We start from the raw sequence: 13300 nt of genomic DNA, 5'->3' as shown, positions 1-13300 counted from the left end.
CTCTCTGTCACACACACACACACACACACACACACACAGTGAGTGGTCACAGCTCCTGAACTCACCATCCCTCCAACCCAATCCTCCTTTGAGATCCTAAATGCTGACGCTCCGCATCTCAATCTCCTTTCCATCCAACCCCGCTACTCCCTTCCTCTGTTGAACCTCTTCTTGCTTTCATAATTTGTTTAGGTCTTGTTTTCTCAACTGTGATTCTGCCTAAGTTTTGTCTCCATGTTGAACTTATGGTCCACCATTTCAATAATGTTTGCTTTTCTGTCCTGGACCCCCTTGCCCTGTGGATGAGCCTGGCTAACTCCCACCATCTCTCTAAATCAACAAGCACTTATTAAGCACCTACTATGTGCCAAACACTCTCTTAGGCAGTAGACATCTTGAAATAATGTCTGTCTTCAAGGAGTTCATCTCCTCTTGGAGGAAACATGGATGTATATGATATAGACAAAATAAAATAAATTCCGAATTTATTTATTTATTTTTACTTATTTATTTATTTATTTATTTATTTATTTATTTATTTATTTAATTTGGAGACAGGTGCAACTAACTACCAGCTGAGAGCATCAGCAAAGGCCTAATGGAGAACATGTCACTTGATCTGATTCCTGAAGGAAGCTAGAGATTCTAAGAGGTACCTGTGGGTAAGAAGGGAGTACGTTTTAGATTAGGAAGACTCCAGTGCAGCCAGATTGGATTTGTGGTTCCTCATCAGTGGAACTCCATCTCCTAACTGCAGGCCTTTGCATTGGTGGTCCCCCATGCCTGAAATTCACTCCCCCTGTGCTAAGGCAAGGAGTTGGGAGATGGAGTATAATGTGTGAAGAATACATTAGTAGACCACACCATATAGCTGGTGATAAGTTTGGAAAAGTAGATTGCAATCAGGTTGTAAAGACCTTTAAATGCCAACCAGGGGATTATATAAGAGGGAGCCATGGGTGCTGATTGAGATGGGGATGTCTGAAAGCCAAAGGAGATTCTGGTGACTAGGCCTATGACATGTTAGTGCTTTTTAACCCTTACTGAGCGTTCACTGATACGGGTTGACCATTTTCTTCATATCATACACAGACTACCAATTTCCCATAACACTGTGGGACAGGGAAAGGAGAGTTAGATTTGGAGGCTTAGAACTTGGGTTTACATCCCTGGGCTATTTGCTGTGGGTATGACCTTGGGCAAGTCACTCTGGGCCTCAGTTTCCTTAGTCATAAAATGAGGAAGTTGGGTTTCATCATGACCTCTAAGATGTCTTTCCCCTCTGGATATCTGAATTTTAAAAGATTTTTCCAAATCTTATCTTTTTCAAAAGCCTCTCCATTTTCACTATCAGTCGGTCTTGCCTCCAGCTCTGAATTGTCTACTATCCAAAACACCTTAAGTCTAGTCAGTAAGCATTTATTAAGCACCAACCATAACTAGGTTCCAGGCACTGAACTAAGCATTGGGGTTACAAATAAAGTTGTTTTTTTTTGTTTTTTTGTTTTTTTCAAAGAGGCCTGTTCTCTAGGCTTACAAAAAGGCTGCTCACAGAAGGTGGGACCTGAAGGAATCTATAGCATAATGTCAGGGAAACAGTGCTTACCTTGGAGCCAGGAAGAACTGGGTTTGAACCCTGTTTCAGACCCTAAGTCATTGTCACTTAGCCTTCCTCACCTCAGTTTCCAAATCTGTATTTAGCCTCCCTGACTTCTCTTTAGGATATGACCTCATAGATCCCATCCTCCTTCTGGATGCCCTCCCCTCCCCCCAAGCTTCCCTGACATTGCTCTGGCACAGTTCTCCCTGTGGGACTATTCTTTATCTGAATAGCTGACTCTTCATTCTGAAATTCAGAGGTCTTTTTCTTCAGCTATCTCTTATCTCTCTGCTCTTCACTTTATCTAGCCCATCCACCCCCATGGCTTCAGTTGTATACAGATGACTCCCAAGTCTGTATCTTCTATCTCAGACTCTGCTCAGAACTCTGGTCCTGTGTTGTTGTTTTTTTCTCTCTGCCTGCTGGATATAGCCATCTGGGCACCCCATTGGCACATCCCACTCAGCAGAGCAAGTACCTGGCTCCTCATCGGTTGCTCTATGGATCCTTTCACCACTAAGACTTCCTACAACAAAATGCTCCTTCCTGGCCACTGTGAAGGCCCTAGTCTTCACTATCCTCCCCCTCTAAAGTTGCCTTCTAGATACTCTCTATTTATCTTATGTCTATCTATTTACTTATGTGTTCTCTCTTCCATTAGAATGTGAGCTTCCTGAGAGCAGGGTCTGTTTTTGCCTTGCTTTCTATTCCTAACTTAGCAATGTGACTGGTATACACCAAGTGCTTAATAAATACTTTTTTTGTTTGTTTGTTTGTTTGTTTTTGCAGGGGTAGGGGAAGGCAGGGCAATTGGGGTTAAGTGACTTGCCCAAGGTCACACATCTAGTAAGTGTGTCAGGTGTCTGAGGCCGAATTTGAACTCAGGTCCTCCTGACTCCAGGGCTGGTGCCCTACTCACTGCGCCACCTAGCTGCCCCTTAATAAATACTTATTCACTGCTGTGTTGTCCTCCCCTGTTAGAATGGAGGTTCCGTGAAGGCAGGGGCTCTCTAGCTGTCTTATTTTTGTATTTGTATACCTCAATGCATAACACAAATACATGGAAAATATCAGGCACCTAATAATGCTTTTTCTTTCACACATATCCATCTCCCCCTCCTCCACACTGCAAACTTCTCTATTTCTGTTGATGGCCTCAGTATCTTCAAAGTCAACAAGGCTTAAAACTGTTCTCCCTTTTCCTCCCAGCGCTACCCCTACCCCTGCCCCCAGCTTCCAGCCATTTGCCACAGTCTGTCCATTGTTCCTTGTCAGAATCTCTTCATCTGACTCCTTGTCTCTGCTTCCTCTGCAGCCATCTTTGTTTAAGCCCTCACCTCTTTTATCCTATACTTCTGTAACAGGCTCTTAATTGGGCTCCTTGCTTCCAGACTGCCCCTCTGCCTTCCACCCTTCGCACCTGAGGCCCCTGCCTAATTAGGTCACTCCCCATGGCTTACCCAGTTCAGTCCACATGCCTGAGCCTGCCACTCAAGGTCCTCCACTAGCTCACTCCAGCTGACTTCTGTGCTTGCATAGAATCTGTGGTTCTGACCAACTGGACTCTCCTCTGCCTCCTGTCTTTGTCCTGTCTTCTGTGCTCTTCCTGTCTTGGCTGAGCAGTTCCCCAGAGCCCGGAATAGAATTCCCCTTCCTACCCCCACCTCCATTCATTGAAATTCTTCCCTTACTTCAAGGCTGAACATAGGGGCTGCCATGCCCAGGGAGTCTTTTTCTTCATGTATCTATGTGTTTATCATATGAAAATGTGGATCTATTATGTAGTGGGGTTTTTTAAAGTAAATTAAATTTAACATGGTTGTACCCGCCCTTCCCTGACCTGCTTGGGGTGGGGGGAGCAGGGAGAGGGGGGGGGCCCTTCTGACCTTCCTTGGACTGCTCTGAGCCGGGGGTGGGGGGGAGACAGGGCAGTTCATTGTTTCATTGATGCTGTGGACTCCCAGCTGTGAGTCCTCCTCCAGCTTCCCTAAGCACTTTGCCTGGCTCTCCCCTTTGCATTTTTCCTTTTTCCTTTCTATGTTCAGGCTTTTCCATAGTTTTTCGTGTGTCTTCCTCTTCCTATTACATGGTAAGCTCCTTGAAAGTAGGACTTGGACTCTTGTTCTCTTTTTCAGTATCTTATGCATTATTTTAAGTGAAATAACATTTCAATTTCAAGCATTCATTGAGCACTTATGTGCTAAGCACAGGCCATGTGGAGACAAAGGGGAAAAGGCTGCCCTCCATGAGCCTACATTCTCTTAGGTAAGCAGTACGTACATGTGTAGGCAAATGCAAATAAATACAAGTTTATTGGGGGGGGGGGGGGAATAGCAGCTTAGGGAAAACAGGAAAGGCTTCTTATAGGGTTCATACTGAGTCTTGAAATCCATCAGTCAGTCAATAAACATTTCTTAAGGTCTCTCTACTGTGTGATTGACAGTGCAGAGACACAATGGAAAAGGACAAGATGCCATCCACAGTGTGCAAATGAGCTGCTGACAGGATAAATGGGAAATAATCAGCAGAGGGAGGGTGCAAGCAGTAAGGGGAATGAGGAAAGGCTTCCTGGAGAATGTGAGACTTTAGCTGGGGCTCAAGGGAAGCCAGGAGGCAGAGGAGCATCCCAGTCATGGGGGACAGTCAGAGAATACCCAGTTGAGAGATAGAGGATCTGGGTTGAGGAACAGCAAGGGGGCTAGTGTCTCCGGCAAAGAGTATGTGGGGGGCATAAGGTGCCATACCATACAAATGCCATTTTTATTCTCCTTTTTGGGGCAGTTAAGTGGTGTAGCAGATAGAGCACAGGGCCTGGAGTCAGGCAGATCTGAGTTCAAATCCAGCCTCAGAAACTTACAAGCTCTGTGACTCTGAGCAAGTCACTTAAGCCCTATTTGCCTCACTTCCTAATCTGTAAAATGGGGGTGCACTGGAGGAAATAGCAAACCATTGCCAAGAAAAACACCACTTGGATGGTCACTTAGAGTCCTACTTGACTAAACAACTGCAACCTTCTCCTCCTTTTTGTATATCTCTAGCCCCTGGCCCAGAGCCTGGAATTCAATAGGTACTGATTGAGTGTTTGTACAACTGAATTGGCCTTTATTTGTTGACTGTTTTAGGAATTAGTTAATTTCTGACCTAGGGAAAGAACCGAGCGCACAGCACGAGGAATGGTGGATTCAGGTTCAAGACCTAATGATGATTAATAATGATAATAATAATAGCCTTTATGTGTGGTGCTTTGTCTCACGGGATCCTTATAAGAACCCTGGGAGGTGGGGGCTATAATTATCCCATCTTTGGCCTCTTGGTTGGTTTTTCTACCTGCTGTTCCATCTTTTTTCTCTTCCTACTTTGCCCCACCTCTAATTTCTCCCCTCCCCACCCCCACCCCTTGCCCCGGCCAGGTACATCTTTGCCAAGAATCTCTTTGAAAATCGCTCCTTAAATGATGTCGAGTGGACTGTGTATCAGAATTGGCATTCCTTCCTTCTCCAGGAGTTCAGCAGCCGAGTTCTCCTGGATGGCTTCATTTACCTTCGGGCTTCTCCCCAGGTACCACCAAACTCAGGCTTGGAGAATTCCAGAGACCTAAGGAAGGAAGGGGGTGGAGCGGGGGGGGGGGGGGGGGGGGGGGGGGGGGGGGGGAGGTTGGTCAGAGGGCCTTTGGGACCACGTCTGCTGAAAGAGGGAGGAAGGCCATCAAGGGTGCTGAATTTGGAGTCAGAAGCACCCCGAATTCAGATCTCTGCTATTGCTTGGTTGTGTGTCCTTTAAAACACCTCAGAATGAGATCTTGTTGGGCGGGCGGGCGGGCAGGCAACTCAGTCCTTACCTATAAAATGAGAGGATTTGACTAAATGACCTGGTGACCTTTCTGGCTACCTCTAAGACCAAGAGCTTACATGAAAACAAACACTGACCTTCCATATCTGATCCTCTGTTTTCTAGAAACCAAAGCCCCTCCCCAGCCAGACTCTGAGGAAGGGACCTTTGGGAGATGGAGGGGGGGGGAGGGGAGAACCCTAGTCTCCATCTGGAAAATTGTAGCCTGGATTTCCCTTTTTTGGCTCCTGGCACTGGGGCCTATGCCGCATTGCCTCAGCTTCCCTTGCAGCCCTAGGGCGTGAGTCTGGCCTGCTAGGAGGGAATGGGGGGGGGGGGGGCGGGGAGGGATGCTCTTTCCTGCCTCCATTAAATATTCTCTTCCTTGCCTTTGTGATGCTGCCCAAGGAAAGCTGCCCAGGAATAATTGTGATTCCCAGAAAGCCAGTAATGGATTAGCAAGTGAAAGCTAGTCAAATAGTAGAATTCCCATCATAATAGCCTATGTTTAGGCTAAATCTCTTAGTACTAGTTTTGTCATCCCCATTTTACAGATAAAGAAACTGAGATTCAGGCCACACATATAGTAATCATAAGATCTTAAAACCTAGGTCTTCTGAACTGACTAGACCACATTTCAGGAACCCAGAGTTCTGGTCCTGGATTTTCCACTAACTTGCTATATGACCAGTGGATGGTGATTTCAATTCTCTTGGACTAACTTTCCTTTATAAAATATGGAAGTGGGGAGCAGTCAGATGCTCCCAAGGTCCGTCCTTTTCTGTAAAATGAAAGGTTAGAAAGTCTTCAAGGCCCCTAGCCTTGTACCTGGTATGTAGACGGGGCTTAATAAATGCTGTTGATTGACTGACTGGTAAATTGTCTCTTTCTAGAAAGTAAACTCTTTGAGATTAGGGACATATTGTACCCTCAGAACCCAGCATAGCACCTGGTACACAGTAGGTACTTTGTAAAGCTTGCTGGCAGTGATCTTAAATGGATTCACTTCAAAAAGCTTGTGGAGGGAGCTGTGCTAAATGATGCCCTCAGAAGTCCTTTTCAGCCCCAGATCAGGGACCTCCTGAGCCATGGGGCAGATAAGCTTTAAGAAAACTAGGCCTTCTGCTTTCTTGGAGTTGAAAGCCTACCAGTGAAGGAGGATTATTCTCCCTAGCTAAATATTCAGTATTGCAGGCTCTTTGGAGAAATAATAGATATTAAATACCAACAAAACCACAATAATTAAGAGTGTTTGTATATGCTGATTTGTTTGATCCTTGCAACAGCCCTGTGAAGTAGATGCTATTATTATCCTCACTTTAAAGATGAAGATGTAGACAGAGGTTAAGAGACTTTTCCAGGGTGATCACATAGCTAGAAAGTGTCTGAAGCAAGATTTGATCTCAGCTTCCTGATTCCATTCACTATGCTACCTAGGAGTGATTAGGGAATGAGTGACCCATGAGATTGTTTAATTTAGAAATAGAATGGGCCTCATTTAGTTGTTATTGTTCAGTCATATCAGTTATTCCAGATCATTTTACAGATGAGGAAACTGAGGCAAACAGGGTTAAGTGACTTACCCAAGGTCACACTGCTAGTAAGCTTCTGAGACCAGGTTTGAACTCAGGAAGATGAGTCTTGTTGACTTGAGGCCCTGCACTCTGTGCACTGTGGCGCCACATTGCTACCCCCAATTTCAACAACAACTCGTTAACACAGAAGAAGAAACTGGGTCAGCTGGGTGGCACAGTGAGTAGAGCACTGACTCTGGAGTCAGGAGGACCTAAGTTCAAATCCAGCCTCAGACACTGACACACTTACTAGCTGTGTGACCTTGGGCAAGTCACTTAACCCCAATTGCCCCGCCTTCCCCCTTGCAAAAAAAAAAAAAAAAACAAGAAGAAGAAGAAACTGAGGCCCCCAGAAGTTAAGTGACTTGCCCAAAGGAATAGAGGTAATAAGTATCAGAGCCAGCATTTGGAGCCTGACCCTGAGTAGAATCAATGAACATTTGTTAAATGTCCAGTTGATGTGATTTTAGGGACAGCTAGGTGGCATAGTGCATAGTGCACTGAGTACCAGGCCTGGAGTCAGGAAGACTCATCTTCCTGAGTTCAAATCCTGGCTCATGCACCTACTAGCTGTGTGACCCTAGGCAAGTCACTTCACTCTATTTGCAAATAGTGACAAACCACTCCAGTAGCTTTGCCAAGAAAACCCCAACTAGGATCAAGGAGAGTTGGGCATGACTAAAACAACTAAGACAACAGCAGGTCTGATTTTTTCTAGGCTCTGGAGAAACTGAGATAAAAATCAAATGGTCAGTCAGTCAACAAGTATTTATTTAGTGAGGATTTACTAAGTGCTGTGGATACAGAGGAGAGCTAAAAGATTCCCTGCCCCCAAGGAGCCTACATTCAAATGGGAGAAATCAGAGATTCACATCTGAGTGAATGAGGACCAAGATGGCAGCTTCTTTTCTGGCTTCTCATATTTTCATAGACTCTAGAGCCAGAAGGGACCTCAGGGGCCATTTAGTTCAATATCCTCATTTTAAGATGAATTCACTGAAGCCTAGAGATCTGACCTGTCCAAGGTCACGTGGGTAGCTAGCATCCAAAGCAGAGTCTGAACCCAGGCCTTCTGACTCCAGAACCAAGTAATACAAGTTAATGGGAGGAAGATTTCATTTCACCCTGAGACAAAACCTTGTAACCATTCTATCTGTCCAAAAGTGGACTGGGATACTTCATAAGGTGATGGGTTCACCACCATTAAAGAGCATTTGTTGGGTGTTTTAAAAGGGATTGATTCCCCTTTCAGGGAGAGCTTAGACAGGACCCCCAAGGTTCCTTCCAACTCTTTGGTTCTCTGATCAGTTTGAAAGGTCTGTGATTCAATCCTGGTCTAAGAGCCCAGAAACCGGGGAGGGGGAGGAGCTTTGTCCTAGCCTCACTGACAGAGCCTGGGATTGTCCTTTAGATATGCCTGAAGAGACTCCGCCAAAGGGCCAGAGCTGAAGAGAAGGGCCTTGAGCTGGGCTATCTTGAACAGCTCCACGCTCAGCATGAAGATTGGTTCATCCATAAGGTGACTGAGTAAGTCAAATGCACAATTGTCCCATGGAGCACTGAGCAAGGACACTACTTCTGTCATGGCAGATGGGAGAGAGCACTGGCCTCAGAGTCAGCATGACAGCCATTCCAGAGATTAAGAGCTGGAAGAGCCCAAGACCATAGAGATAGATGGGTCTCATCTCTTCATTCTGCAGCTGAGGAAATTGAGAGATCAAGTGACTTACCTAGGGTCACATATCTAATAAATGCTGACTCCAGGGCCAACAATGCTCTCTACTGTGTGTCTTATTAGCTGCATGGCCCTGGACAAATCACTTTAATTTCCTCACTTTCCTCTAAGGTCCCTTCTAGATCTGTTGTTGTTTGTGCTTCCTTCTCAAAGGGCACCATGACATCAGGAAGGTGATGCCATGACTTTCAAATGAATTAGATTTAAGTGAGGGAGCGCTGTGCCAGGTCACCAGCCTCACTTTCTCCTCCAGAGCCATCTGGGTCTAGTGGCTAGATATAGATCAGAACGACTGGAGATGCCCCCCTCTCCCCTCCTCAATCGCGCGCGCGCGCGCGCACACACACACACACACACACATACACACACTTCCAGATCTAGACCTGTGACAAAGGGCAAGTAAATTCACCTCTCAGTGCCTCTATTTCCTTAGCTGTAAAATGGGCTAATAATAACACCTACCTCACAGAATTGTTACAAAGCTCAGGTGAGATATCATAGGACACATGTAAAGTCTTTTTTTTTCTTTTTTTTTGTTGTTTTACTATTATTTACTATTTTTTAGTTTTCAACATTGATTTCCACAAGAATTTGAGTTACAGATTTTCTCCCCATTTCTACCCTCCCCCCACCCCAAGATGGCATATTTTCTGATTGTCCTATTCCCCAGTTTGCCCTCTCTTCTGTCATGTAGTCTTTTACAGCCTTCAGGTGCCTTCAGATGGATGCTGACTCTTAGGATCCCCATTGGTTGGTTGTAGCCACCCCGAGATCCAGACTTAGAACTGTGCCAGCAGTTTCTGCCTGGTTTTTCTGAAATGAGTATATGGAGATACACAGCCACCCTTTTAGGGTGCACCCCAGTTGATTTTCTGCTAGCTTTTCTTGCATCACCTGAAGTTCTAATCTTGGGATTAGTTTTGTAAATTTGACCTCCCAAGATTTTCCTCAATTCTGGTACTCCTTGGGAGAGTGTCCACCCCTCCCCAATGACTTGGGATTTTAGCAGCAAGGTGTCAAAGTGGATAGAGCACCAGGCCTGGAGTCAGGAAGACTTATCTTTATGAGTTCAAATCCGGCCTCAAACATTTACTAGCTGTGTGACTCTGGGCAAGTCACTTAACCCTGTTTGCCTCAGTTTTCTCATCTGTAAAATGAGCTGGAGAAGGAAATGGCAAACCACTCCAGTATCTCTGCCAAGGAAACCCCAAATAGGGTCATGAAGAGTCTGACACAACTGAAAAATGACTGAATAATGGCAATGTCAGGAGACCAAAAGAGCAATCTCAACACATTAAAAAAAAAACTGTTTCCTCGTTGTTTGTGTGAGAAATTCTCCAAATGAAGACCCTAGGATCATACATGACAAGGGCATCCTATCCAACCTGTCCATTTTGACAGATGAGGAAACTGAAGCTCTGAGACCTGCAATGATTTGCTGAAGGCCTCACAGCTACGGGGGCAAAGTCTGACTCCAGGCCCTCTGACTCCAAGGCCAGATCGCTCCACCCCCAGCTCCCCTCCCCCTCATCCTGGAAATGCGTTTCAGCCTCACCCCTGTATCTGGTTCCTGCAGGCTCCACTTTGAGACCCTGAAGAAGACCCCTGTGCTGGTGCTGGACGTCAACGAGGATTTCTCGGAGAGGGCAGCCAAGCAAGAGGAGCTCATGACAAAGGTCAGCATGGCTCTACCTCTGACTTACAGTAGACACTTAACATTGACCTGAGTCCCCTGCTTTCCTCAGGGAAAGGATGGTATCTAAAAACAAATGCCTGGAGATACAGGCACTGTGTGATCTTAGATTAGTCACTTAAATAAGTGGGAGGATTAGACCAGATGACCTTTAAGCTTCCTTCTAGTTCTAAACCTATGACCTGATGGCTACTTGGGCTACTTGGACTTTCACCTAAGAAAAGAGAAGCCAAAAGACTTGTCACTTAGAGTCACTTAGGAGGGAGTGCTGGGTTTAGAAGCAAGATCTGTGTTCAGATCCCAACTTCGCACTTCTTGGCTGTGTGGGGCTCCCTTTTCTGATCTGCCAGTGAGGGGATTAGACTGACTTGCTGGCCCCCAAAGCCCCTTCCGGTACTAAATCTATAACACTTCTTTTCTATCTTGTGGGACCATGTGGCCCTTGCTATCTGGTCAAAGAAAGCAGGGAATGGGTTTCCTGCACCCTTCAATGCTGTCTTCTCAGAAGTGATTGATTAGTAGAGCTGTCATAATCCCCATTCATTTCGTTCATCAAAGCGTCATGGCTCTCTGGGCCTAGGCAGTATGGACTCAGGCTCTCTCTGCTCCACCCCTTCCACTACTTGCTTTACACTATGCCTCTAAACATATTATTTTCTCTTTCTTCTGTCAAACCCCTGGGCTATGCTAAGATGCCTCTGGCCTGACTAGTCCTGTCCTGCCAGGGCTTTGGGAGCCATGTGGGGTGCCTTAGGTCACAAATGCCTTTGTACCTGGTGAGTGTGAGGTCATATGGCTGGGAAATTCATCCACAGTAGCTGGTGATGGCGATGAGCCTCTGTGAACTCAGCTCAGCTGGTAGTCTGATGATGCATCCATGGTGGATCTTACTCAGAGCCTCTTGGCTTTATCAGGACCTGAGCTTCCACCTCTGGAAGGGCTTGACTTTCAATGACTCAGGGTCACTTACATGCCGCAATGAAACAACAGGCCCAATCAGTAAGCCTACTGCATGCCAGGCATTCTGCTAGATGCTGGGGCTACAAAGACAAAAAAAAATGAAGCTGACCCTGTCCTCAAGGAGCTTACACTCTATCTGGAAAGGACTTTGGTAGAGGTATGGTTTTCTCTGATCTACTACAATGTGAAATTTATTTTTGTTTGTCTCTTTTTTCCAACAGGTAGATGCCTTTGTAAAGAATCTAGGATGAAGCCATGGTCCTGCTAGGCAGATTCTGTGGGCCTGGGCCAGGATTCTGACCAGCTAGTGCCTTTCTGCAGCTTGGAGAATCATGGATTCCATTTCTCCAGGCCTCTTTGCTCCCTCAGCCTTACTTGGCACTCATGGACTTGTTCTTTACTGACCCTGAGCAGCTCCTCTGAGGCTTATCTGTCAAATAAGGGCATCAGACTTGATGGTCTCCAAGGCTCCTTCCAGCCCTACAGCTCTGACCTGCTATCTCATGGTCCAAGGACCTCCAAGGTTCTTGTTCAAGCTTTCCTTGGTTCTGAAAGATGTTTTCTTTTTTCTTCAATTTCATTTTATTTTCAGATCCAAATTCTCTCCCTCTCTACTTCCGCTCCCCCACTCATTTAGAAGATAAGAAATATATCACAAACATGTAGAGCTGTGCAGAACAAAGCCACCATGTCCAAAAAAGAAATGGGAAAGAGGCAGAGATAGACAGACCCATAGTGCATCCATCAGTCCCTCTCTAGAGGTAGATGGCATGTTTCATCACGAGTCCTTTGGAATCTTGGTTGGTCATTGTGTCGGTCAGAGTTGCTAAATCTTTGAAGACATTTTCCCCAAAGGAAAGCCTGGCTTTTATAAATTCCACTAGCTATCCATGTGCTGAGTGCAGGCACGGGCCTGAGGGTTCCCCACTAGATGACTGGTTTTCTCTGATCTCCCATGGGTCCCTCCCCACATCAGAGCCCCCAGTGACATGAGCTCTCAAGTGTGGGCATGGGCAGAATAAAGGAAGTGGTTGGGCAGAAAGGATCAAATTGACAAGGGTGAGACCACAGAGTGGGGAGATCATGCCAGGACTCAGGGCTTTGCTTCTCCACCCCTGCCCTCCACACGCTCCGATGAAACTGGGCATCTTGGGATGTTTTCATTCTTTCTTCCCCCCTTAGGTCTTGTGATTAATGACTTTTAGAATACAAATATACAGGAGCAGGTTATCCTATGTTATCCTATGAATACCAGGCAGGAGTTTTGCAATGGAAAGAACGCTGACTTTGTAGTCACAGAGTAGGGGACAATGAAGGCCTCTAGGGACATATGTTCTACCAATTACTTTCCAAGTAGCCTCAGACAGTTCACATCACTTCTCTGGCCTCAGTTTCCTTATCTGTAAAATAAGAGCATTGGACTAGATGACCTCTGACATCCCTTTCACTTCTAAATCTATGGCCACCCTATATTCCATTCTAATTTTTATTATTACAATTTTTATATGTACAAACACATATGTATTTAAATACATGGTTATAGCAAATGTGTCTAGCATACTCCTATTCCTGTTCTCTCTCTCCTATCATTTTATATGAAAGTTATGAATAGAGTGTTGGAGTTAGATCCAGTAAGACCTGGGTTCAAAGGCTGCCACCAATACTATCCTTAGGCCCAAAGGCAAGTCACTTAATCTGTCTGGGCCTCAATTCTCAAGGGCCAGAAATTTTACTTTTTTTCTTAGATTTTTTTTTCTCAATTACATATAAAAACAATTAATATTTTTTTTTAAGTTTTGCGTGCCAAATTCTCTCTTCCTCTCCCCTCCCCCTTCCTTGAGAAGGCAAGTGATTTGATATGGGTTACACATATGCAATCATGTAAGATATTTCCATATTAGCCATGTTGC

The 13300-nt window shown here is 45.4% G+C and overlaps 1 protein-coding gene across 1 annotated transcript in view; it reads left to right on the top strand.

The window, feature by feature from the left end:
* DGUOK (deoxyguanosine kinase) overlaps positions 1-13300 on the top strand; it is a 42547-nt gene extending 29247 nt beyond the window's left edge. The window contains exons 4-7 of the mRNA XM_036751179.1: positions 5011-5158; positions 8414-8529; positions 10314-10413; positions 11612-13300. Coding sequence (XP_036607074.1) covers positions 5011-5158; positions 8414-8529; positions 10314-10413; positions 11612-11641 — 394 coding nt within the window. The 3' untranslated portion in view covers positions 11642-13300. The remainder of the gene's footprint in view (positions 1-5010; positions 5159-8413; positions 8530-10313; positions 10414-11611) is intronic.

Source organism: Trichosurus vulpecula, chromosome 3 (genome assembly GCF_011100635.1).
Source record: "Trichosurus vulpecula isolate mTriVul1 chromosome 3, mTriVul1.pri, whole genome shotgun sequence".
NCBI lineage: Eukaryota > Metazoa > Chordata > Mammalia > Diprotodontia > Phalangeridae > Trichosurus > Trichosurus vulpecula.
This window is presented reverse-complemented; position numbering and strand designations above follow the sequence as displayed.